The 26,790-nt window shown below is 49.9% G+C and overlaps 1 protein-coding gene across 1 annotated transcript; it reads right to left on the bottom strand.

The window, feature by feature from the left end:
• Nucleotides 1–612: 612 nt before the first annotated feature.
• On the bottom strand, nt 613–25,357 carry LOC125361916 (interferon-induced transmembrane protein 3-like). Its single transcript, XM_048360539.1, has 4 exons — nt 25,353–25,357; nt 8,232–8,236; nt 1,380–1,578; nt 613–936 (listed from the first exon to the last, which is right to left on the bottom strand). The coding sequence occupies exons 3-4, from the start codon at nt 1,569–1,571 to the stop codon at nt 757–759; spliced, it is 372 nt and encodes a 123-aa protein (XP_048216496.1). The 5' UTR covers nt 1,572–1,578; nt 8,232–8,236; nt 25,353–25,357; the 3' UTR covers nt 613–756.
• Between the last annotated feature and the right edge of the window lie 1,433 nt (nt 25,358–26,790).

Raw genomic sequence — 26,790 nt, 5'->3', positions numbered from 1 at the left:
GCAATCCACAGCTGCACACGCCACTGACAGTCTGCAGAGGTCGAGGCTCAGAGCAAGGTCTTCCCTGCGGGTCACCTCCTCCTCTCTGGCCCACAGAGCCTGGGACCCTCCTGCATGCTCACCTGTGCACACAAGTCCCAGCCTCCCAGACCCCCAAAATGTATCTGAGCATTGCTGGTATGGGGAGGGCAGGACCACCATGGGGTTCAGGAGTCATCCATGGAAGCCCCAGATCCCCACACCTGAGGACCCTGCAGGGAACCAGGAATCCAGCTCTGCCTGGGTCTAGAGTTTCTTCTCCTGAAGACCAAGGTCTCTGGGCTTGTTACCCTCCCCTCCCCCACTGATGACTCTTTGAGTTAGGGTCCTCTGGACCCTTTAGGGGATTTGGGAGCATAGAGCAGGAGGGTGACACTCGGAACCATCCTGCTTAGAATGGAAAAAATACCAGAGAGAAGCCCCCCCCACCAGAATGCTAGTCAGCCGCTACCCATAGGAGGCCAGAACCCTGCTCCCCAGCACATGCCCTGCCCCCTCACATGGGATGGATGAGGAGTGGGCTCCATCACAGAGCCAGGCTGGGGAGCCCCTCCCCAGAGATGTCACACCAAGTCAGAATCGTGTACACTTTATTGATCCTACCACAGGCCATGTGTGAGTGGACATGGCTGCAAAGCATGCTGTGATGGGTTGGGGATCAGGCACCAGGTGAGGGGCCAGATGTGGAGAGTGAAGGACACGGATGGGCTAGACACGCTAAGGATTCGTCGTTCTGGTGAACGCTTGCATGGCTGCTGCATAGTAAGAGGCGAAAATGATGATGAGGACAAGGGCAGAGAAGATATTGACAACCAAGGCGCAGATGTTCAGGCATTTGGCAGTAGAGGCATAGTTCTGGGCACCAACCATGTCACCCATCACCTTCCTGTCCCTAGACTGGAAAAGAGTAAATGGTAACACCGCCTTGAGCAGAGCAAGTAAAGGCCAGGTACTCAGAGCCTCCTGTCCCTGCAGCCTTTTCCATCCCTCTGCCTGGCACCCTTCCTTGCAGACACTCAGCCATCCAGGAAACCCCAGTGCTGGCTGCTTACACACCGAAAGGCAAAGTCCCCATGAGCCTACAGAGCCCAGTGCCACTACCTGCAGACTGAAGGTACCATCCCAAACTGGGCTTCATGGAGTTTGTCTAGGCGGAAAGTGGGCACCAAGCCTGACCCTAAAGATCCATAGACAGCCTCATTCTGTTTCTGACCCTGAAGATTCCAGTACACACACACTCAGAGTCCACACACACCACAGGTGCCACCTAGCACATGGTACTTCACGGGAGGTACTTTTTGGGCCACTGCTCTTTCCCGGCATCTGAGCACCACACTTACCTTCACAGAGTAGACATAGGCGATGAAGCCCAGGCAGCAGGTGTTCATGAAGAGCGTGTTGAAGAAGGACCAGACCACGTGGTCAGGCAGGGGGATGTCACTGGGCATACTGATCATGGTGGCTGTGGTCATCGTGGGAGCAGAACCATGGGGTCCCCCCAGCTCAAGTACCTCATGCTGTTCCTTTTGCATCTCAGAGCTTTGGGAGGTACAAGTTGAAATGAAGAAGATTGGGAAAGTATGGGTTGTGATAAGCAGGCAGGAGCAGGTCCGGGGGGAGGCTGGGACTGCCCTGGGGCCTGCCTCTTTTTTTTTTTTTGCCTTAGTGGTTTCTGATGTGTGAGCTGGTGAATCTTCTAGGGGCTACTGTGAAAAAAACAAATCACTGGGTTTTAAGTTACAACAAGGAGGGCCACACCTCCTCAGGCTCATTTGAAGCTCACTGATGTGAGAGGGTGGAGTTTGCAAAGACGGGCAATGGGTTTTAGCCACTCAAGAGATTAACCCAGTGCATAAATGACAGCAAGGGCAGTAATGTATTTGCAACATGTTGGGTTTTGAGAGTTGATAACTTTTGTTTTAATATAATTTCTTTAAATCAGTTTATATTTTTAAGAATCAGCACATAATTTTACTTATAATTGGTAGCGCAAATGAAAAGGACAACTAGAATAGTGCTTAATATCAACTTCTAGAAAATAACATTTATGCATATATTTTGAAAAAGAAGAAATGGGCTAGCACACATCTAAACAAAGATACCACTTTCATTGTGGAAGAAATACACTATTTAGGGCTATATAATACTCAGGCCAACCAGCAGGAAAAGCAGCCCTCACAGACAGAGCACCAAGCAGTCTTTTACCTGGAGTTTGAACTTTCTGATGGCTTTTAAAATACTTAGCACATTGAACACACTTGTAGTTTTTGAAGATGTGTCTACGGCATCTTCCGCACAGTCTTGTTCCATACCCACCAGTCATGTGAAATTTGAACAGCCCTGAACCTGACATCTGAAGCACCAGGGCCTCTCCAGGCTAACAGCCACAACAAGAGGGGAAAGGAGAGAATGTCTGCTCTACATATTTGTTACAGAACAATGCAGTGTCTATGGTTTATTCTTTGGAGCCTCTCATTCTGTGTGTGTGTGCTGGTACTGGGGCTGGAACTCAGCCTCCTGAGTGTCAGGCCGCTGGAGGACTCACAAAATTGTGAAGATTGGTTAAAAAGTCCCATTTTCAGGTCAGCATGCCTCGTTGTTGAGCCGGTACAGGGGCTATTCTCTGTTCAGAGGAAAATTAACTTCCTCAGCTTAAGGTCAGGTGCAAGGCTAAGAGTTTTGAAGTTAGCCAATAAACAGCCCAGCGGAACATGTGGGTCTGGTTTAGCATTTTGGTTTCCCATGGTGTTCAGGCAGCCCAGGGTAAAACGGAGGCTTAAGAAGGCATCCCTGTCTTAGCCAAAGGATTACCAAAAATGTGTGGCAGGGAGAATCAGGCATCCCCAATCATTCCCAGTCACACAGATCAAACCGGAGGGAGACTTGGGCACCAGCTCGTGACTTTCAGAAAAAGGGAAGGAGCCAAGTTCCCCATTACAAGGAAGGAGGAATAACTGGACTGGGGCCAGGAAGGAAGTGTTTAGGGGTCTTTTTTTTGCAAGGGCAACTGGTTGGGAGTAACCAGTCAAAAGCTAATATATATACAAATAGCAAGTAACAAAGGCAAGTTCCTGTCCAGATGGAAAATGGACAAGTATGGACATTAAGTAGGCAAGCAACTATTTCTCTTGATCTCCCATATCTGATTAATTTTGAAAGGGCAAGTTTAAACTGATTCCATTTAAGATGAGACTTCATCTCCTCTTACTCCTCTCCATGGTTCCTCATTGTCAGGACTGACTTTGTCCTGAAGGTCTAGGTGCACATTGCTTGGGTAGCTTGTCCCAGTTGGTCATGGGTCTGAACTCAAGGCCTGGGCGCTGTCCCTGAGCACTTCTGCTCAAGGCTAGTGCTCTACCACTTGAGCTACAGAGCCTCTTCCAGCATTTGGCTGATTACTATATGAGTCTCTTGAGCCAAGCTTCCAGTCTGGCTCTTTGCTGGTTAGTTGGGAGATGGAGTTTTAGAGGAATTTTTTTTTGGCCCAGGCTGGCTTTGAACTGAAATCAAAGGAGTCTTAGCCATAAAAAACCCTTTTTATTTCCAATTAAAGCAACAGGAGAACAATAGGAGTAGAGCTTACCTGTAACTTGTTGAGAATTGACCAACAAATACTTGCCAGAGTTCTGCAATGACAAAACTCAGTAGCTATGTTAGGAGTCTTTAAACAGCAACTGATTAGCATTTTAGAGTTCCTTGGGCTATTTAACCACTAGCATTGTGCCAAGAATCCAAACTTGGCACCTTTTTGCTATTTACCAAAATGAATCTAATTGCATAATAGCATAAAAACCAAATCATATCATTTAACATTACTGGCAGGTGGAAGAGAACACAAATGAATAATAAGAGGACAACGAGTCAGCACAATAAAAGTCTCAGCTTCAGTGGATCCGAAGTGGCTTGTGTCTTCCATCCCAAATCAGCAGGCTTCCTTAGTCATGTGTGATGGAGGCAAACAGTAGAGATGGGTTGGATCTGGGTGAGGCTGTAGTGGCATCTCTGACAGTCCCTTGGATAGATTGTCACACCTCCTGCTGGGTTGCCTGCAAATTTCTACACATACTGGTTACTCTGAGTACTCTGGCTTTTGCAGGCTGGTGCCCTACTGGTTTAAGCAGGATGACAACTTTAAAAAGATTTTAGAAGTCTTGGGCCTTTAACCATCTTCCTAGTCACAAAATCCACACAGACAAAAGGGCAACCAAGTCTACTCTCTGCAGCAGCCACGACAGTTTCTGAGACATGGAGGGGGAAGACACCAACACTACCCCAGTGCAAACCTATGGCCACCAAACACAACTCTGATGCTTTTAACCTTGGAGTAAGAGTCACAGACATGTGTCTTAACTTACTGCACACTTAAAGTCTCGATTGCAACTCTGCCATGATAGGCCTGCTATAAACCCAACTCTAGTCTTAGATGTATACACAGTTATGAGTCTTGGAGAACTGAGCAACTTGGGGCAGGCAGAGCCAGGGCAGGAGCACTCTAGGCCTGTCAAAATCTTCACAGGAACACCACCAATGATTCCTAGATTCCCTGAGCAGTTTCCCAGGCAAGAGAGGCAGAATAAGGAATCACTAGTAAAACCAGGCAGTTTGAGAGCAGACTGTGGAGGCAGCTTCCTGTAGCCATGGACTGCCACAGTCCATGCAGCTAGCACACATGTCAACCTGCATCTTATAAAGCAAAATATGATAGAACATACTTGATCATAGGACGTACTGTGATGATTATTAAGAGCTTGAACTTAAAGCAAGCAAATGCACAATTGTAACCATCTCCAGCATTTCAAATATACCACATGATATTATATGTATCCCTTTATTTTTCATATAAAATACATGCTTAGGGCTGGAAATATAGCCTAGTGGCAAGAGTGCTTGCCTCCCATACATGAAGCCCTAGGTTCGATTCCCCAGTACCACGTATATAGAAAATGGCCAGAAGTGGCGCTGTGGCTCAAGTGGTAGAGTGCTAGCCTTGAGCAAAAAGAAGCCAGGGACAGTACTCAGGCCCTGAGTCCAAGGCCCAGGACTGGCAAATAAATAAATTAATTAATTAATTAATTAATAAAATACATGCTTATTTTGGTATGTTTATGACAAACTGCATGCTTGGTAGTGGCAGATAGCTTTTACTGTTCCATTTTTAGTGTTTTTTCTATGTCTTGCTTTCTGTCGGTTTCTCAGAGATCTGTGTTAAATACTTACACTGTCCCTGTGTTTTTGTCTGTGTGTTTCCGTTCCTCTTTAACATGAGTGGCCTTAGACTTTTAAAGGAAGCGAGTGCTCCGTGCATTTACAGTTCAGATGATCACGGCTACTTTTGGATCATGTTCTGCCTTTTCTTGATTTATCTTGACTGGCATTTCTACAAGTGTGATGGATGACCAGCCAAAAGTCTCAGCAGAGACCAAGTCTCAGGAAGGGATAGAGAAGAGCTTTCTAAACAGTTTATGACACTTGTGATCTGTGTTGGTTGAGTGGTTTCTTCATCAACCGGCTCTGGCTGGTTCCTGAATGAGGCGATTTCAAGTTGATGGGGTAAATTGATGGAAGGAAGAATTTCTGTGTATCTGACACAAGACTGCATAATCCATCCTCTATTTCTTAAACTTGTTCTTGCTAGCTGTTGCAATAATCCTGTATAGCCAAAAGCCCTTGAACAGAAGTTATATGCCCCAGTTCCCTCTGCATGGCAGTGGTTGTTGTAGTATCCTGGTCACCAAGGACTTGAATTTATGACAACCAAACCACCAGCACTCAGTCCAGCGGGTGAGGAGTCTTTATTGAGCTGTGCACAGCATCTGTTCTTCACCATCAGGATGGTAAAGAACAGCAATGAGCCACCACAGGGCTGGGTTTTTAAAGGTAGAAGCTATGCATTCTACAGCAGGTGGTCACTTAGCACAGACTCAGGGGGATAACGCAGGGGGGTCAGAGAAAGTCACAAATGGGTTAAGCAAGCCGTTTACAGAAGCAGAATTCTGCACTCAGGCTGACCTAATATCAACTTTATTCTAACAATTGTTACTATGGTTCCCTAATATCAACTAAGCAAGCATGAGCAATCCAGCACTCAATCGTAAGTGGACCAACCCAACAGTCGCCATGGCATTTCTGTAACTACTACTATGATTATTTCTATAATCTATTACTATCATCACTTTTACACCATTACTATGGTTGCTACCTAGGTAGAGAGAGGAACAAGGGCTACACATATTTTTAAATGTCAAACTACAAGGAACTAGTCTCACGGGTGGGGGTGCAGCCCTCTAGCATGGATTCACCAAAATGGAGTTATAGAAGCTAAGAGTAAACTCCAAGACAGTGAAATTTTACAAGCCCTATTGTTTCTGCGAGCTCAGGGGGCTACACTTTTCCTTGGTTTCCACTGTTGTGGCTCTGCCTCAGGCTTCAATGAAGGGGACATGTCTTCTCCCTATTCCTGATGCAGGGCCCCTGCAGAGCAGCCCCCTGCCCCAAATGCCTTTCAAGCCTCTATTTCAGGCATGAGCCATCAGCACCCAGCTCAGAGGGCATGAATTTCAACCTGGGGTACAACGCTTGTGACATGGGGGTCTCATGTTCATGGCTTCACTGCCAATTGAGGTTTTGTTTACTTATTGCTACCAATTGAGGTTTGGGGTTTGTTTGTTTACATCATCACAAAATAGAATTTAAGGACTAGTCTATTTAGGTGGGAAGTTTATCAAAATTTTATTTAGCAAAACAGAAAAGCGGCCAGGTGCCAGTGGCTTACACCTGTAATCCTAACTACTCAGGAGACTGAGATTTGAGGATCAGAGTTCAAAGCCAGCCCAGGCAGGAAGGTCTGGGAGACTCCTATCTCCAGTTAGCTACCAGAAAGCCAGAAGTGGCGCTGGGGCTCAAGTGGTAGAGCGCTAGTCTTGAGCACAAAAGTTCAGGGACTATGTCCAAGCCCTGAGTTCAAATCCCAGGAGTGACCCAGAAAGAAAAAAGAAAAAAAGCAGGTAAAGCACATCCCAACAAGCTTCAGTGGAGGCACATGAGAAGCATACTGTCTCTCCTGTAAGGCAGATGCACAAGGCTCAAACATGTCCAGGAGTCCTTATCTCTGTTCATGCTTCTTCCTTTCAACCACCTGGCATGTTAATTATTTGCTGGGACATACAGCCCTTCTCTGGTTTTGCCTTATGTTCTTGGAACTGATAAGTTTGGTTAGTTCTCCTTAATTGACACAGATGATATATGTTTGAGAATCTGCCAAGTGCTTTCCTTTAGGAGATAATTATTTAGATTAGAAAAGCCCATTGTTAAGAGATTTTATTTTCCTAGATCTTTCCCCTTATTCTAATGAGGTCTCCTGTTAGTTTAAGGTTGAGTTTTGCCAGGTGTTTTTCTTGAAGTAATTACCCAAGTCGTGCTTATCCAGAGCTTTAGGCAAATCATGACAGCAAGTTGAAAAGGATGCCCAGCTGCTATGACCAAGTGGGAAATGAAGAACTTCAAGTTACCTATTACCACACTGTTAATTCTTACCTCCTGGCTTTTGGGTCTCATGCCCCAATGTCCCTGATTCATCTGACCTGAGCCTCATAGGGTGGCTCGTGCTCACTGTACATGCTCACTGGCCCATGCTGAGATCCTGCTCAGCTCCCTTGGTTTCTGGGTACCAGACAGTGTCCCCTGCAAGGGCATCCCCTGTGCCTCCTATTGTGATGTGAGCACACGCTTCCTGTTTTCTTACTGAGGCCCTTGGCCCTCCCCTCCTCCATGGACAAGCTCAGGTGACATGGTTAGCAATAGGTATTTCTGGGCCCTATCTGTCAGCTAGCCTGGACCTACATTTCTGGAAGTATGGTTGACAATCAACCAAAAATAAAGCCTTGGATGGGGACAGAGAAGGTCTAAAGATAGAGTTCATGGCATGACCTTGAGGCTATTGGGCCATGCTTTGGTTGGGTAGTTTTTCCTCTCTGTATATCAGTACCACCTGGTGATGGGAGATTCTATGGGGGGAGTAGGGTGCAGGATGACATCTGAGGCTGTGCAGGAAGAATGGGGAGGGCTGAAAGTGCTGTGTGAAAGGAAGAATTTCTGCACAAACAAACCCAACACATGGCAGGGGGCTAGAGGAATTATTTAAGGCTGGGGTAAGATCAACTTGGACCCAAGAAGTTCGAGGCACAACTATTAGCCCAATCTGGATGCCACACTATGTTTCTGGCTCTTGCCTTATCCCTGAGGTCCAATCTGGAGAGCTGGAAATGGTCCTGGAGGCCTACCCTAATTGGGTTGGGAGGTTCAGCACCAAATGGCCTATGCCCTGATATTTATACACAATGGCTAGTATCCGAGGGCACAGAAAGAGGGACAGCCTTAGCTGAGTGCAGCCTTGAAGGACCCCATTAAGACAATGGTGCCCTAGGGACAGAACAGAAACCTGGAGAAAGTGAAGGTGTTTGGGCTCCTCACCAAGAACAGAGCAGAGGCTCATTCTATGCTTCCTAGAGTGCCTACTGCTCAATCCTGGGCAGGAACTGGTGTTTTTATCTAAGATGTTTCTAGAATCTTGGTGGGTCTTATAATGAAGTCACCTTCCTAGTTGTCTTCTGTGTGTCCTGGCCAGACTCAGATCTCTGTAATGAGGAAGCACTTTCCACCTGACATGGAAGATAGCCGAACAGAACGTGCCCTTCGGGTGTGAACTACCAGAGCTGGCACCAACACTCGCTCTGTGCTGAGGAAGAAGGGGGGACCTCACTCAGGCAATGCTAGGGAGCAGAAGCTACCCCAGGGTCCCAAGCTTTCCAAAGCCTTTAGGTGGGCTAAGTTTGCCTGAAGGGAAGGGCTGGAGTCTCTGGGGTCAGGTTGACCCTTTCCTTGACACCCCCCCCCACCGCCCGTCTGCTGAAATGATACAGAATCAGCTGCTATGTGGAGTTGCTGCATTGGGCAACAAAACATGATTAAGATGGCAAATGTGGGGCTGGGGATATAGCCTAGTGGCAAGAGTGCCTGCCTCGGATACACGAGGCCCTAGGTTCGATTCCCCAGCACCACATATACAGAAAACGGCCAGAAGCGGCACTGTGGCTCAAGTGGCAGAGTGCTAGCCTTGAGCGGGGAACAAGCCAGGGACAGTGCTCAGGCCCTGAGTCCAAGGCCCAGGACTGGCAAAAAAAAAAAAAGATGGCAAATGTGTTATGTGTTATGGCTAAAGAAGCTTAAATGGGGGCTGGGAATATGGCCTGGTAGTAGAGTGCTTGCCTCATATACATGAAGCCCTGGGTTCAATTCCTCAGCATCACATATATAGGAAAGGCCAGAAGGGGCACTGTGGCTCAAGTGGTAGAGTGCTAGCCTTGAGCAAAAAGAAGCCAGGGAGAGTGCCCAGGCCCTAAGTTCAAGCCCCAGGGCTGGCAAAAAAGAAGGAGGAGGAGGAGGAGGAGGAGGAGGAGGAGGAGGAGGAGGAGGAGGAGGAGGAGGAGGAGGAGGAGGAGGAGGAGGAGGAGGAGGAGGAGGAGGAGGAGGAGGAGGAGGAGGAGGAGGAGGAGGAGGAGGAGGAGGAGGAGGAGAATCAGCTTAAATGGTCGATTCTGACAGCAATGCAGGTTCCTTCACTGCTCTAGTGAGGGTAAGATTTGAAGTTCCCTAAGGCAATTCTCCTGCACTACTTCATATCAACACAGCTAATTGCCTCCATGTCTCCAGTGGTGCGAAACCACCTGTTTATTCTACCTAGGTATCAAAGTTGCTGCCACCTGACCTGGACTCATCCACTTTCCCAACATGGCCCCCTTTGCAGCCAGTGAGCACTGGAACCCTGCACCCCTACCCTGGGCCTGAAAAGTTCCATGGGGGCAGCAATACTGGATTCTGGGTTTCTGATCTGCAAGGAAGACATGCAGTGAGGTTCCACTTTGCACAAATCCCAGCTGCAGCTGGAATTCAGAGCAGGAAAGGGCGGTGGGTTTCAGCAGAGGAGGTCTCAACTCCGAGGGGAGGGATGTGATGCTTCTGGGGGTGTTGGAGCGTGAAGGCTGTGTGAGGCTTGACTGGGGCTCTGAACACAGACACGGAGGTGGTACAGCTGTTGGCCTCGGCCAGGGAGCCCCCCAGACCTGGTCAAAGTCCTGAGGATCCTCCTCATAGACAGAGAAGAGTCAGGACCTCTAGGTAAGTCTATTTGCATACCCTTCCCTCCTGCCCTAGAGTAATTTGTTCTTCAGTATTTAGTTCCACCCTTCTCATATACATCCAATTCTCACACCACCAAAGTCAGGACAAGGAAACAAACCCGAGGAACAAAACTGCTAGGGAAAGGGTGGGCCACAAAAACATCACAGCTGGTTGAGGGTGGATGCAATGAACCAAGCTCCCCAAACCTTCTTCGCACCCTGTCCCTGGTAAACAAGGGGTATCACAGTATTATCTGACCTCACAGTGGGATTCACGTAAGGAGACACAGAGTGTGCCCAAGTCCAAGCTGGGTATTGGGTGGTGAATCTCAATGGATTAGTTTCTGAAGTGGTGTTGTGGCTCAAGTGGTAGAGCACTAAGCCCTGAGCTGAAGAGCTCAGAGACAGTGTCCAGACCAGAGTTCAAATCCCATGACCCCACTACCAACAACAAAACAAAAACAAAGGGCTGGGGATATGGCCTAGTGGCAAGAGTACTTGCCTCCCATACATGAAGCCCTGGGTTCAATTCCCCAGCACCACATATACAGAAAACGGCCAGAAGTGGCGCTGTGGCTCAAGTGGCAGGGTGCTAGCCTTGAGCACAAAGAAGCCAGGGACAGTGCTCAGGCCCTGAGTCCAAGCCCCAGGACTGGCAAAAAAAAAAAAAAAAAAAACCACAAAACTTCCAGCCTGGATATATTTGTTCTGCCAGAATCTAGGCTAGAGGAAAAGGTTGGAGTCATGCCTCCTACAGCCAGTGCCTGCCTACAGCCAGCATCACAACCCCTGAGTCCGCAGGCATACCTTTCCTACTAAGAGCTTCATCTTCCCTTTCCCCGTGTCCCCCTCCTCTTAAGAGCCCATCCTGGCCCTTGCTTGAAGCCACTGCTGCCTTCTCCAGTAGCACACTAAGAAACCCTAGGGCCCACCCTGCTGCCCCAAGATTTTTTAAAATTTTTTTTCCTTTTAATTTTATTTCTTTTATTGTTTGTTTGTTTATGTGATACCAAGAATGGAATCCAGGGCCTTATGCATGCTAGACAAGCATTCTACCATTAAGCCAATATTCCCACCCCCACCCCACCCCCAAGAACTTTTGATGCAGTAAAAGCCCACACAGAGTTTTGGGAAGCAAGGAACTGCAGGCACCTGGGGAGATGCTGGAGGCAAAGGGGGGAAAGCCTCAGTAATTCATAAACACATATCCATTAGACTTCCTGAGCAGGCGAAAGTGCCCACTACCACACCTCAGCTGAGTCCTGGTGTGGGGAGCCATGGTGGCCACTGCAGTAGAGGGACAAGGGGTCAGGTGCAAGGCTCTAGGAGTCCCGCCCTGCTGAGAGCCCGGTCTGGCAGGACCCGCAGCCTCGGCACCCTTGCCAGACTCAGTCCTTGGTAAGCAGTGTTCCTGTGCCTGCTGCTACTGAGGCGGCCAGGAGCACAAAGCCAGTCCTTGCAGGCTGCTTGTCTCTGGGACTTGAATAGGGTCCAGCTGCTCAAAGATACCCCCAGGCAAGGGGCAGTCTGAGACCCACCGCCAATTGGACTAGCCCTTCTCAGTTGTCCTGGAATAAATGGAGGTGCTGTGGGGAGGGGAGTGGGGGCTGAGAAGTGGGACGTAAGCAGGGAGAAAAGGACATAATCCCAGCTGCTTTGCCGGGCTTCGCTCTACCCCCGCCATCCACGTGGGGGGGGGGCGGTCTTGGGCTTGTCTGCCTCTTTGTGTGGTCCTTTATCACTCTCACGTGGGAGCGATGGCCGCAGGTAGCCTCGGTAACGTGTGGTCGCAGGGTGCCCCAAACCCGCCAAGGAAGACACGGGTGCGTGGGGTCCCTGGAGAAGCCTCAGGGGCGTTCTGGTTTATTCAAAGGAGGAGCCAACAGATATACCCCCAAAGCCGCGCGGGAGAGGGGGTACTGGTTGGCTAAAAGGACTGTCCCTCAGGTGATGTCACGAAACTTCCTCTATGGGCGGAGACCACAGCCCCCCAAGGACTGGGTTTCTGGGGTCCCCACCGCCATGATGGCATGCACGTGCTTGCTCCCGGGGCGTGTGCTTCTCTTCCAGTTGAAGCCGGAAAGGTGGGAGGGAGGGCTAAGTGGACCTTCCACCCTTAAAGGTGCAGCTGTCCCCAACACTTTTTTTTTTTTTTTTTTTTTTTGGCCAGTCCTGGGCCTTGGACTCAGGGTCTGAGCACTGTCCCTGGCTTCCTTTTTGCTCAAGGCTAGCACTCTGCCACTTGAGCCACAGCGCCACTTCTGGCCGTTTTCTGTATATGTGGTGTTGGGGAATCGAACCCAGGGCCTCATGTATGCGAGGCAAGCTCTCTTGCCACTAGGCCATATCCCCAGCCCCTGTCCCCAACACTTTAAAAAAAAAAAAAGAAGAAGAAGAAGAAGTATTGAATTGAAATGAAGCACTTAGCAGGAAAGGTGCCATGAACCGTTACCCGCCGTGAGGGTACTGACAGGATGTGGGTGGTTGTGGGCAGCTGACTCTACAAGATATAGATTGTGGGTGGCCAATTCTGAGAAATGGGCTTAGCACCTGCATCTTTGCTGATAAACAGATATCTCACTTCTGTATCAGATTGGCTCGTTTAATGCTAAAAAGCTAGAAAAATTGCATTGATGCCCCCCCACACCTTTTTGCCAGTCCTGAGACTTGAACTCAGGGACTGAGCACTGTCCCTGGCTTCTTTTTGCTTGAGGCTAGTACTGTATCTCTAGGGCCACAGCACCACTTCCAACTTTTTCTGATTATGTCGTGCTGAGGAATCGAACTTGGGGCTCTATGCATGTTAGGCAAGTACTCTACCACTAAGCCACATTCCCAGCCCCAGTGCCCCCCCCTTGGGGGTATAAAAGCCCCTGCTTTTTGTTGCTCAGGGCTGCTTCTGGGTTCCCTTTACCTAGGAGTAATCCCGATTGGTTATAATTGGCTGTTAATAAATCCCCCCCTTTTTTTGCTGCTAAAAAATTACCTTTTAATTCAGATTTGGTTGTGAGATGGTGGTCTGTTCCCTGGAGACTCTCAACTCATTACAGTATGGCGAGTACTGGTTTCTGGCCCGGTTCTGCTGTGGGACTTCACAAATCCCCTTGCCAAGGACTACCATAGAGCCCTGGGAAACAGTAGGGTCTGGGCCAAAGTTTTTCTTCCTGAAAGGCAGGGCCCATGGGCCTGTGCCCCACACACCCTGATCTGGGAGCTCTGAGTCAGGATCCTATGCATCCTTTTAGGGCATCCAGGGGCAGAGGGCACAGAAGAGAAGCACTCAGACCAGCCTGCTTGGTCAGCTGCTGCCCACGCCACCCTGAGCCCGGGCCTTGTCTCTCTCAGACAGGAGTAGATGAGGATGGGCCATCTCAGGACCAGGCTGGGGACTATCAGCAGTGTGCCCCCCCAGGGGGGCACAACTGTCAGACCCCTGCTGTGAACAATGTTGTAAGGTGAATGGCCACAAGAAAAATGGGTGATGGGTCATTGTGGAAGCTCCAGTATGCACAGCTTGCTGGGGAGGGCAGAGGATGTGGAAGGATTCACATTTGGAAAATATTTCATATCCTTTCTCTCTGAAGATGGAACCCACCACTCATACACACAGTGAACATGCTCTACCATGGAACTGTGCCATCAGCCCCTAGATTCTTATATTGACAGTAAGCTTAACTGAGTCCTCAGGCTCCAGGAAGGACAGCGTGTCTGGCCTGTCCCCTAAGTACCAAGTTCTTGATCCACCTAACCCCTTGGCACAGAGTTCATGATCTGCCCTCCCTTCTAGGTAGTAAGTTTGTGATGTCTCCACATAAAGGAATATAGGAATCATCATGGGAGAAATCAAGGAAGTTTATTAATATAGCAAAGCCCAGGAAAGAAGGTCCACAGCCCCAGATATGGATGCAGGACCTCTGGTCCCATGTTCAGTAAGTACTCTAACAAACACCAAAGAGATTTACGGCAAGAAAGTAGGTTGAGGTTTGGCTCCAGTTCCCCTTTGATCTGACATTGGAGTATTTAGTCATTCTTGCTGTGACACTGTTCTATCAATTGGGCCCAGAGATGTCGAGCCTGGTCTACATATGACATTAGGATTATCACGACATCCATGTCTGAGCCTCCTTTTACAAGATGAGTTCTGCCAAACACTCCCTTCAAGACAGGCGAGCACCCACCCCTAAGTTAAGTCTTTTTCTTGCAAACACCTTCTGTGTCCAGAAGAGTTGTTCTCATACAAGTCCCCACACACCATCACCCATAGAATGGATGTCTTTAGCATAGCCTTGCTCAGTCCCCAGAGCTCACTTTGTCAGGTGGGCACCAGAGGGAGACAAGACTCTACTTCCTTTCCTTGTTCCTTTTTACTATATTTTACAGCTTATCACACAAGTATAAGTCCTAAAGCAAAGAAAACTATGCCTACGTGCTTTTAATAGGACTATTCACTAATGCAGTGTTGATCTCTGAGTGCCTGGCTGCTGTTTCCCATGCCTTATTTTGCCTGACCTACCTTGCTTGAGTAGTGCCATAAATAATGATGATGATGGTGGCCATCACAACAGAGACAACTACTGAGATGATGTTCAAGTACTTGGCAGTGGAGGCCTAGGTCTGAGCCCCAGCCAAATGGCCCATCCTCTTCCTGTTCCTGGCATGGAGGAAAGAAGATGATGAGTGTCCTTAGAGCAGGCCAGGTGCTCTCACCTGGGTCCCCAGAGTCCTCCTTGCCCACTGTAGCCTCCACCCTCCCTCACTCAGATCAGAAGCCATTCCTCCACATGCAGCCAAAGCCCCAGTGCTGGGTGCTCAACCACCACAGGATAGAGTCCCCTTTGCACTTCTCAAACAGCCTGGGCACTACTGTCTGTAGGGTGAAGATGCCATTTCTAGAACTGAGCTGGAGGGAGAATTCCTCTAGGCTAGATGGGCACAAAGTCTTAATGTCAGGTTACCCAGGCAGCTTCACCTTGTACCTGCCCCTGTATGCTCCCCAGTACAGACATGGTGGGGGGGAGACAAGATAAATCTTGGTTACATGGCAGCATCCCCAGTGCCTGGGGACAACATACTGGGCAGCTCTGCCTTTCCTTTGCCCCATTCCTCCTCATTTCACTCAAGGACCTAAAGTTTAGGGAAGGATAGTAGGGTCCCTATAACCATACCCAGTGGGGCCTGGGAAGGGTACAATACCACTGTTGGCCAAGGCCTTCTGAAAATTGTAATTCTTTCCTCTTCCTGTCTTAGTACATCCCCTAGGAAAATGAGGAAATCAGAGCACAGAGAGGTAAATCACCTGTTGTAAAACAGTTCCTGTGACAGCTTACAAATGATGAATATGCTGGTGCATTTCCCCTGAGCCACAGAAACCAAGTCCCTCCTGACTGTGGCTCCTTGAACCACCTGTTCTTCTCACTCTTCAATTGTAGTCTCCTGTGTCCCCAGCTCTGCTCTCAAAAACTCCAGGATCAGCCCCTCCACCTCTGCTGGCTCCTCTTGGTCCTGTCCTGTCAGGCTGGATTTTTCCATCCTCTCAAAGCTTCTAGCTCTGGCTTTGCTCTGAGGTCATCACCATGGCCAATGAGCCTTTTAACCATGGCAGGTTCCAATTACCATATACCAGAAGTGTGAAACACATTAAATTTTAAAGAGTTGGTGAGAAAAATTGTGAAACAAAACATTTCATCAATATTTTTTTTCTTTTTGGCCAGTCCTGGGACCTGGGCTCAGGGCCTGAGCACTGTCCCTGGCTTCTTTTTGCTCAAGGCTAGCACTCTGCCACTTGAGCCACAGCGCCCCTTCTGGCCATTTTCTGTATATGTGGTGCTGGAGAATTGAACCCAGGGCCTCATGTATACGAGGCAAGCACTCTTGCCACTAGGCCATATCCCCAGCCCATCAATATATTTTTTTTTTATGTTTTTATAGGTTGTGGAGCCTGAACTCAGAGCCTGGGCGCTATCCCTGAGCTCTTTTTGCTCAAGGCTAGCACTCTACCACTTTGAGCCACAGCTCCCCTTCCTATTTTCTGGTGGATTTTATTTCTATAGGTAAGAGTCTCATGGACTTTTTCTGTCTGGACTGGCTTTAAACCATGATCCTCAGATCTCAGCCTCCTGAGTAGCTAGGATTACAGGTGTGAGCCACCAGCCCCCAGGTTCATCAACAATTTTTTATCATATATTGACACAATATTTTAGATATATTGGCTTAAAGATTATTAAAATAATCTTAACTTTTGATTTTCCTTCTTTTAACATGACTACTGAGCTTGTGTCTCACACCTATATTTCTAGCTACTTGGGAAGCTAAAGTCTGAGAACTGAGATTCAAAACCAGCTTGGACAGAAAAGTCATCAAGACTGTATCTCTAATTAATAAGTGAAAAGGCTAAAATGGAGGTACGGCACAAGTGGTAGAGGAGCACAGTGACAGAAAAGGCTACTGTAAAAGCAGAAGGCCAGAGATGGAGTCCTGGTACCAGCACTAAATAAATAATGTGTCTACTAGAACACTGCATATTGTCTGCACCTTGTGCCTGCTGCACTTTCCATCCTGTCCAGTTCCCTGTACTGGTGACATGTTGAAGGGAGGGACAGCACACAAGAGTCAGGCAGTACAGCAGTGACGTGGTTCAGGGAGACTGCTGCCGTGCACACTCAAGGAGAATAATGTTGAGTACTGTACTGTGGATGCTTGATTGATCTGTCCTATAACTTCACCCAGTTTCTACTAGAGACACGTTGCCTTTCAGTAAACCCCATCCTTCCACTTTATCACGTCAATTAAGTACATCAACTTTAACCTTATTTTTCAGGCCCCATATGCCTTTCGGGAAACATAATTCTCACAAAACTAAGGACAAGGAGTATTCAGGAAACCATACACAATGATTTAAACACAACTGTTAACACAGGACTGATTGAAATCTCCTCATCAAGCTGAAATGCATAATGCACGTGAAGATTTAAAAAAATTTTGTTTTTGAAACTTGGGGAGGGGGTAATTAGGGTTTAAACTCAGGGCATCGTGCTTGTCAGGAAAGCACTCTACCACTTGAACAACACCTCCAACTCTATTTGCTTTTGTTATTTTTCAAATAGGATCTCACACATATGCCTAGACTGGCCCTGAACTATCTACTTCAGATCTCATGTAGCTGGGATGACAGGCTCAAGCCCCTGTACTCAAGGAGAAAGCATTCTCTACAAAATGCACCCCCTCCTCATCTTTATCTCTAGTGCACATGCTCATGACCCATGATCTCTTACATTTTTGCCAAACTATGGAATCAGCTAAAGTAAAAGGTGCCCAACAACTGATGAGTGGGATAAAGAAAATGTGGGGTATATATGTACACATGTATATGTGTGTTTATATGTACATATAAAAATCATAACAAGAGACACAGAAGTTGCAACACAAAAGATTACAAAAATAAAAGCCCATCCAGATGCCCCATTTGGCAACATACCTCAAGTATAATGATCAGTCCAGGAAATTAATGTTGCTAATTTTTTTGCCAGTCCTGGGGCTTGAACTCAGGACCTGAAGTATTGTCCCTGGCTTCTTTTTGCTCAAGGCTAGCACTCTACCACTTGAGCCACAGCGCCGCTTCTTGCTTTTTCTGTTTGTGTGGTGCTGAGGAATTGAACCCAGAGCTTCATGCATACTAGGCAAGCAACACTACCATTAAGCCACATTCCCAGCCCTTGCTAATTATTTTTAAATAAAGTTAGACCTATCAGTGGGTCTTTTTGTCTAGCAGTGATTTGTCTTTTTTTTTCCACCACCCCCCCCACCCCAGTCCTGGGCCTTGGACTCGGGGCCTGAGCGCTGTCCCTGGCTTCTTTTTGCTCAAGGCTAGCACTCTGCCACTTGAGCCACAGCACCACTTCTGGTTTTTTCTGTTTATGTGGTGCTGAAGAATCGAACCCAGGGCTTCATACATGCTAGGCGAGCACTCTACCGCTAAGCCACATTCCCAGCCCCATAGCAGTGATTTTCTACTTCCGACTCTGTCTTACAACAACTAAATGTTGTTGTAAGGGGACATCCACTGGACACTGGTAGCCTGTCATCCTAGCTACTCCGGAGGCTGAGCTCCAAGCATGGTGATTTAAAGCCAGCCAGGCAGGAAAGCCCATGAGACCCTTATATCCAATCACCACCCAAAATCTGGAAGTTGAGCTGCGGTTCAAGTGGTACAGCTCAGGGAATAAAGAAGCTCAGGAACAGCATCCAAGTCCTGAGTTCAAGCCCTAGGACTGGCACAAAATATAATAATATTTAAAGATATAGCTTTCTGACCTATATTTGGCCCATCAATTAGCTATTTAATCAATATAGACTTAAGGGTAGTGATCTCACACTTTGGCTATAACCTGCTATTGCTAACTATCATTGCAGCTGCCCTGTTGGGAATTGTCCTCAATGGTCACCATCACCTCACCCCCCCCACAACCCTTTTAACTTTCTCTCTCTCTCTTGCCAGCATTCTAAAGAGAAAGCACACCTGAAACTTTAAGGTTCTAGCTGCTAAATAAACTGAATGCTTAACTGCGACCACAATGCCTTTCAGACAACAGCAACAGGGGTAATACATCTTCTGGTTCTTTTAATCACCAAGCACATAAACTAACATGCAGAGGCTTAACATGCAGAGAAGTGACATGGCTGTCCACAGGAACTATCTCCAAGTAGAGGTCTACTAAGCCGGCTACACAAGGAAAACATAAACATATTCTCTGGGTGATGAGGACCCTACTCAGCATATAGCTGTCACACTCCTATAAAAAGCCCTTGGCACCCATGTCTTGAAGAACAAGATGACAGTCCTCAGCTTCTCCCAAAGGGCTGGCTTTTGAGTACACCTTGTAATAACCTGGGGGGAAGCCCCACCCCATGTTGTCGTCATTGCCACGCCCCACTGCAGAGTGTAAGAGGGGATCCCGCCCCCACATCGAGGGGATTGGACTGCCACCCCCCCCCCCCTTCACTTCAGGTGGCTGGGGGATATAAGAGGGCAGGATTTCCAGGAAAAGAGAGAAGAGGCATGGAGAAAACAAGGCAGCAGGAGGTGCCTCGTGGAGCTGAGGAGTGCCAGGGTTCCCCTCAGGCCTGAGGGGAGCACGGGCCTGTGGACATAAGAGGCCTGAGCCCTGGGCCTGTGGTGCAGAAAGGCCCAAAGTTGGACCTGCGTAGCAGAGAGGCCGAGACCCCAGGCTTGCAGACAGGGAGGCCCCAGTCTGGACAACCAGTGGAGGGAGGCCCCAGTCTGGACAACCAGCAGAGGGAGGCCTGAGTCCAGACAAGCAGGGCAGATGCCTGAGTCCAGGCCTGCAGAGAATGGAGGCCAGAGCATCCTAGTTCTGGGCCGGCAGAGAGGAGAGGCCTGCAAAGCTGAGGCCTGCTGAGAGCCAAAGGCCCAAAGAGAGTGGAACAGAACAGAGTGGAGCCGAGCTGAGCCTGCGGAGGAGTCCAGAGGCTTGTGCCTGTTGGAGGAGTAGAGCCCAGCTGAGCTGGTCAGAGGAACGGAGCAGAGCCTGAGGCCTGCGAAGGAGCCCAGAGCCTGAAGCCTGTGGGGAAATCCGAAGCCTGAGGCCTGTGAGGAGTCTGGAACCTGATGCTTGTCGAAGGAGTGGAGGCCCAGGGAGAGCCGCGTGGAAAGTGGAGACCCTCAGAGAGGGGAGGGGCCTGTGGAGAGCAAGAGGCCTGTGGAGGGGCCTGCAGACAGGAGAAGCCTGTGGAAAGGAAGAAAGGAAAGAAACTCGCCCCCTGGAGGCTGCAACGGCTCCTAGCTCTGGGGTCACCCTGGGAAAGGCAGTTGCAAACTGACTAATAAAACTCATTTGTCACCTTTGACAGTGCTCAGGGGATTTTTTTGCTCCCTAGAATACAACAGCCTGTCTGATGGTTTTCACCATCTCAAAATCAGGGGTCTACCCAGTCCTTGTAGCAGCATTTAAACCAAGGGAAGCGTAACTACTTTGCTAGTTGCCTCTGGGTTCCAACTTGTGTCTGGTGTAATATGGAGGTCAGATCTGGCCGGCAAAAGAGGGTAGAAGCTGACTCCATCTCCACTATCTCCCCTGCCCCTGAGCTTCAGAGTTGAGGGTCCCCGCCCTGTCTGCTCAAAGCCCGGGAAGATTCCCTCTCCCCGTGAACAATAGTACCCCACCACCACAACGAATCCACGTGCCAATGCTTGATGGGCGTGACTGGACTCCTACAGGGAGGGAAGTCTGATCCCCAGGTAATGGGAGTTCCTGAATCCCAAGAGACAGGAGCGGGCACAGGGCTTATAGGTTACTGAACCCGTCTGTCAAGTGCTTGGAACTGGGAGCTTCCTGTGACCCTATTTAGGGGCAGGCCAGCTCTGGCGCCATTACGCCATGACACACGTTCAGTCTGGTGTCTTGGCCCCATGGCACCCCAATTCAGCTCTCCATTGGCGCTGAATTGGTTTGTTGGTACTCAGAAATCTTCCGGAAGTAAGTCTCTGTGAAACCTGGGACCCGTCCATCCAGAACTTCCCCAATAAATTCATCTTCTTACTTGAGACTCTTTGAGTGGTGGACTCTTGGAGCAGTGGGGGATTCTCCCCACACCCCCTCGGACGCCATTACATCTGGCCCTTTTATATTTATTTAATATAATGTAATTTCTAGCCAAGAGCGTGTGGGTCGTGCCTTTAATCTTACTCAGGAGGCTAAGATCTGAGGATCGTGGTTCCAAGCCAGCCTAGGCAGGAAAGTCTGTGAGGCTCTTCTCTCCAGTTAACCACCAAAAAGCCAGAAGTGGCGCTGTGGCTCAGGTGGTAGAGCGCCAGCCTTGAGCACAGAGGCTGTGGGACGCCCAGGCCCCCGCGATCAGGGCCCGCTTGCCCGCACACAAATAATTCTCCTCGCCTATCTGCGCTGTCACACACTCGCAGAGAGCCCTTCAACTTCGCAGAAGCTACCAGAACAGCTCAGAGACCGCGTCAGAGGAAAGCACAGCAGCCACAGGCCGCAGCTTCTTCGGGAGGCCCAGCTTCTCTCCCTCCCCTCCCGGATCCTTGCCCTCCCACCCGGGGCGGGGCCTCCTCTCCCTTCCCTCCCACCCAGAGCGGGCCCTCCACCCCCTTCCCTCCCACCCGGGGCGGGGCCTCCTCTCCCTCCCCTCCCATCGGGGCGGGATCCTCTTCACTCCTCCTCCTCTCCCTTCCCTCCCACCCGGGGCGGGGCCTCCTCTCCCTTCCCTCCCACCCGGGGCGGGGCCTCCTCTCCCTTCCCTCCCACCCGGGACGGGGCCCTCCACCCCCTTCCCTCCCACCCAGAGCGGGGGGGCCTCCTCTCCCTTCCCTCCCACCCGGGGCGGGGCCTCCTCTCCCTTCCCTCCCACCCGGGGCGGGGCCTCCTCTCCCTTCCCTCCCACCCAGGGCGGGGCCTCCTCTCCCTTCCCTCCAACCCGGGGCGGGACCCTCCACCCCCTTCCCTCCCACCCAGAGGGGGGGGGGGCTCCTCTCCCTTCCCTCCCACCTGGGGCGGGCCCTCCTCTCCCTTCCCTCCCACCCGGGGCGGGCCCTCCTCTCCCTTCCCTCCCCATCGGGGCGGGATCCTCTTCGCTCCTCCTCCTCTCCCTTCCCTCCCACCCGGGGCGGGGCCTCCTCTCCCTTCCCTCCCATCGGGGCGGGATCCTCTTCGCTCCTCCTCCACCCCTTCCCTCCCACCCGGGGCGGGGCCTCCTCTCCCTTCCCTCCCACCCGGGGCGGGGCCTCCTCTCCCTTCCCTCCCACCCGGGGCGGGCCCTCCTCTCCCTTCCCTCCCACCCAGAGCGGGGCCCTCCTCTCCCTTCCCTCCCACCCGGGGCGGGATCCTCTTCGCTCCTCCTCCTCTCCCTTCCCTCCCACCCAGAGCAGGGCCCCTCCTCTCCCCCTCTGAACTCTCCCCCTTCCGCCTGCCCCGCCCCTTCCTGTGGTCCGGCGGGGGCGGCCCCGAGTCCAGACGGCCCCGACGGGCTCCGGAACGTGTCGAACTCTCACAGCCCGAGTCCTGAGCCAGCCGAGCCCCGCCCTTAGGCGGCCGCCAGCGCCGGCCCTGTGGCGCCATCCGGTGGCCGTGTCGGCAAGCACACGCGACCCGAAGCCGTCCTTAGACTTGCGGATCGGGGCCGGGGAGGCGGCTCCACCCGGATGGGTGTCTCCTCTGGGTCTCACCCCGGTCGTGGGACTGAAGCCCAAACTCGGTGTCGCTGGGTTTTGTTTGAACCCGTAGCCGCCATTCAGGTGCCCCATGCAGAGATGAAGGAGGGGCGCGCGCGGCGGGCCGGGAGTCTCGGAGCCCCTCACCACGGGGCAGGTACTCAGCGCCTCCAGGACTAGGGACGACACCGGACAGGCCCTCCGGAGGGGTCGCGGGGGGGACTCGCGACCATAGTCCCTGCCAAGGCAATCAGATCCTACTTCAGAAGCAGGAAAATGAACGATACCCCGAGTGTACGGACAGGAGAGGGAACTGGGAGAGGCCGAGGGAAGGGACGACGCTGACCGAGAAGCGTTTTACTCACAACCTGACATGGAATTGCAACCCCTTGGTACAACGACGTCTTCACCATCATCATGGAATTGTAACCCCTTCGTACAACGACGTCTTCACCATCATCATGGAATTGTAACCCCTTCGTACAACGACGTCTTCACCATCATCATGGAATTGTAACCCCTACGTACAACGACGTCTTCACCATCATCAGGAACATGCAAACAAACCAGGTTGGGTCGTGGCTCCATCAGTGGAGCCCCAGCTCAGCGCCGGGGAGACGCTGGATTCCATAGATGAACAGGATAATTTTCTGTTGGTGAAGGACCCGGAAGCCACTTGGAGTTTGTGCTGTAAATACGTAATGGGAGAACAGTACCAAGAAACTGGGTGTTGTGTGACAACCAAAGATGAAAGGTCCCAAAGGGGAAACCCAGGAGAGCATTCTGGCTAGAGGGGCCAGTGGTTCAAAGGCCTTGGTGCAGGAAGGAGCTTATGTTAGAGGTTGGGGCTGGGAGCAGGGGATGGGAACCCTGGGAGCCAACCACTAGGCAGTGACATGCCTGCATAAGTTGGATTGGAGCTAGATAAGTGTGGCTGACTTCTACACCCACCCACCACCCACCCCCATCCTGGGGCCAACTGTCTAAAACATTCTGAAGACCTGGAAAGGACAATTAGAGTAAAGCTCACACCACTCTGCACGAGCCCGTGACACTCAAGTGCAAGCCAAGAGCCACAGAAGCAGCACCAAGTCCCAGAGGGGCCAGATGGGGTATTAGGCAGTCCTTGTTTGTGAGAATGGCACTTAAGCCATCCTCTACTTTCTTTAAGATTGCTTAATTGAGAGGTGGTGTTAATTAAGCTGGAGCACATCATCCTGGTTTAGCAAGGGTTAGTCACAAGACATCTACCAACCATTAGATACCTAGGCACCCCCACAGGGCTGCTGTCCCAGGGCTGTGGTGTTCCACCAGCCTGGTATGTTGGGTTTGTTAGGTCTGGGGGCTCCTGCCAGTGTGTGGGATGTAAAAGAATTAAACAAGAGTTAGACTGGGGAGCAAGAAAGCGAAGGACACAGGCTTATTTTCTTTTCAAGAGAAGAAAGAGACCAGAGAGCATCAGCCCAGTGGAGAAAAGTGTGAAGGACTTTGTAAGGAGGTGGTTGTAAGGAGCTGGGCCGAGACCAGAGCGGGTGGACATCAGTGCCTTTCACAGATGGTCAGTGTGTGACTTTGTTGCTTAAAAGTCACTTTTGCTAGGCCCATACATTAACTAAAGACAAGGGAGAACATTTGGCATGTCTTCTCCGTGTGGTATGTGTCTTTGCTCCAAGCCATTCTCTCTGTAGCCACTTCACAGCTACCTCAGAATCCCAGTACAGGCCTTTCATCCTCATGGGGATATTATCGGTAAGGAACAGGAACGATAGAGCCCACAGGACAGACCCCCACAAATAGACAGTGCAAGTGACTGGTTAGTAGGAAATAAGATTCTCACAGACTTTTCTGCCCAGGCTGGCTTTGAACCACAATCCTCATATCTCATATCCTCATATCTCCTGAATAGCTAGGATTTATGTGTGAGCCACTAGCACCCAGCCCATGACACTGTTATCTCTGATAATCTGCCCCCCCACCAATGCCAGAGTGGGGCTGTGGCTCAAGTGGTAGAGCACTAACCTTGAGCAAAAGAAGCTTAGGAGGCTAGGAATGAGGCTAGTGGTAGAGTGCTTGCGTAGCATGCATGAAGCCCTGGGTTCAATTCCCCAGTACCACATAAGCAGAAAAGGCCAGAAGTAGTGCTGTGGCTCAAGTGGTGAAGTGCTAGCCTTGTGCAAAAGAAGCTCAGGACAGTGCCCAGACGCTGAGTTGAAGCCCCAGGACTGGTACAATAAAATAAAACAAAGTAAAAACCTAAAGTTCATGTCTTCCTTTAAAGGTGGCTTAATGTATCTTAAGTACTGTCTTCCCATGGCATGCTGCTGCCATATAATACATGTCCTTTCTCTGCCCTTTACCATCTCTCTCTCTCTTTTCTCTCTCTCTCTCTCCTCTCTCGTGCTTCTCCTGAGCTTGAACTTGGGGGTTGGGCACTGGCCCTGAGCTTTTGTATTGCTCAATGATAGTGCTTTACCACTTGAGCCACAGCTTTATTTCTATTTTTTTTATGATAAATTGGATATGAGTCTCATAGACTTTCCTGCCTGAGCTGGCTTCAAACTTCGATCCTCAGGGCAGGAAATGTGGCTTAGCAGTAGAGCGCTTGCCTAGCATGCATGAAGCCCTGGGTTCGATTCCTCGGCACCACATACACAGAAAAAGCCAGAAGTGGTGCTGTGGCACAAGTGGTAGAGTGCTAGGTTTGAGGAAAAAGAAGCCAGGGACAGTGCTCAGCCCCAGTCCAAGCCTCACGACTGGCAAACAACAACAACAACAACTTTCGATCCTCAGATGACAGCCTCCTGCATAGCCAAGATTACAAGTGTGGGCCATTGGCACCTGGCTACCATATCTCTTTATTTGGTGTGTACCAGCTAGTGGCCAGAATAACATGTGGAATTCTAGAGTTTTAAGTATGAGATCTAAAACCGTTTTATCTAGATCAGTATGCTGACCAGAATGTGGTTTGGCCCAGTTTCTGAATGCTGGAGCTTGTCAAAAGGAGTTACTAACTGGAGCTGAAAAAGAAAAGTGAGGTTAGGTAGACAGCAGTGGGAGAGGGGCAGGCAAAAGAAGGTGAATATGGTCTAAGTACTTTATAGGTAAGCATGAAATTAGAACAGTGACACTTGTTGAATTGTTTTAAGAAGGAGGAAAGGGAATAAGGGAAAGTGATAAGGATGAGACTGATTAGAATACATCGTATACATTTGTGCAAAGGTCATGCTGAATACTTCCCTGTATAACTAGTGTATGGTAATAGAAAAAAAACCAGGCACTGGTGGCTCCCACCAGTAATCCTCGCTACTCAGGAGGTTGAGATCTGAGGATCATGGTTCAAAGCCAGCCCAGGCAGAAAAGTCTGACTCTTATCTCCAATTAGCCACCAGAAAACCGGAAGTGGTGCTGTGGCTCAAGTGGTAGAGGATAGCCTTGAGTTAAAGAGCTCAGGGACATCGCCCAGGCCCAGAGTTCAAGCCCTATGACTGACAGAAGAAGGAGGAGGAGGAGGAAGAGGAGGAGGAGGAGGAGGAGGAAGAGGAGGAGGAGGAGGAAGAAGGAAGGAAGGAAGGAAGGAAGGAAGGAAGGAAGGAAGGAAGGAAGAAAGGAAGGAAGGAAGGCAAAAAATGATAAGGTTGGGAAAACCTTCACAAAATGGAGCTCAGAGACAAGATGGAGTTCCTTAGGTCTATTTGTTGTCTTTTTTTTTTTTTGCCAGTCCTGGGCCTTGAACTCAGGGCCTGAGCACTATGCCTGGCTTCTTTCTGCTCAAGGCTAGCACTCTGCCACCTGAGCCACAGCGCCACTTCTGGCTGTTTTCTGTATATATGGTGCTGAGGAATTGAACCCAGAGCCTCATGTATATAGGAGACAAGCACTCTTTGCCACTAGGCCATATCCCCAGCCCTATTTGTTGTCTTTACAAGATGCCGGCCCCTATCCCTCTGCCAAGGAACCCGGATCCCAGAGTTTTTCCTCCAGCCCCATGGTTTAGTCTGGGGACTTTGGCAGTGTGTAGTGTATGAAAGATTTTACTAAGAATCATAGTGACAAGCAATAATATAGGTTTACTCTTCACTTTCTAAGAGAAAACAAGCCAAACACTATAGGCAGCCATGACCCCATATGAGAATTGGAGTTCTTTCTAGGGGCTTTTTGTAAGTTGAGGGTAATAGGAAGCTGAGCTGGTTGGGTGGGGGGGAGGTTAATAGAGGTGGGTTGTGTGCCCTGATTAGAACTGTACACTGACCAGGGTATAGTTTCCTCCAGAGATGTCAAAGCTTCCGTGGCTTATCAGTAAAGGGGCCAGGAGTTACTAGCTAGGTCTGGAAAAGAATAAGGTTAGGCAGGAACCTGCACAGAATGGAATTTAGGTACAAAATGAAGTTGCCG

The sequence above is a fragment of the Perognathus longimembris genome, chromosome 13 (genome assembly GCF_023159225.1).
Source record: "Perognathus longimembris pacificus isolate PPM17 chromosome 13, ASM2315922v1, whole genome shotgun sequence".
Taxonomy (NCBI): domain Eukaryota; kingdom Metazoa; phylum Chordata; class Mammalia; order Rodentia; family Heteromyidae; genus Perognathus; species Perognathus longimembris.
The sequence above is the reverse complement of the archived record's forward strand: the minus strand, read 5'-3'. Positions and strand labels throughout refer to the sequence as shown.

Bases quoted from the DNA above. Each gene is read 5' to 3' on its own strand.
- LOC125361916 (XM_048360539.1), bottom strand. From the start codon at position 1,571: ATGCAAAAGGAACAGCATGAGGTACTTGAGCTGGGGGGACCCCATGGT. The intron at 937-1,379 runs GTAAGTGTGGTG...ACTCTTTTCCAG, and splicing joins CCTATGTCTACTCTGTGAAG to TCTAGGGACAGGAAGGTGAT.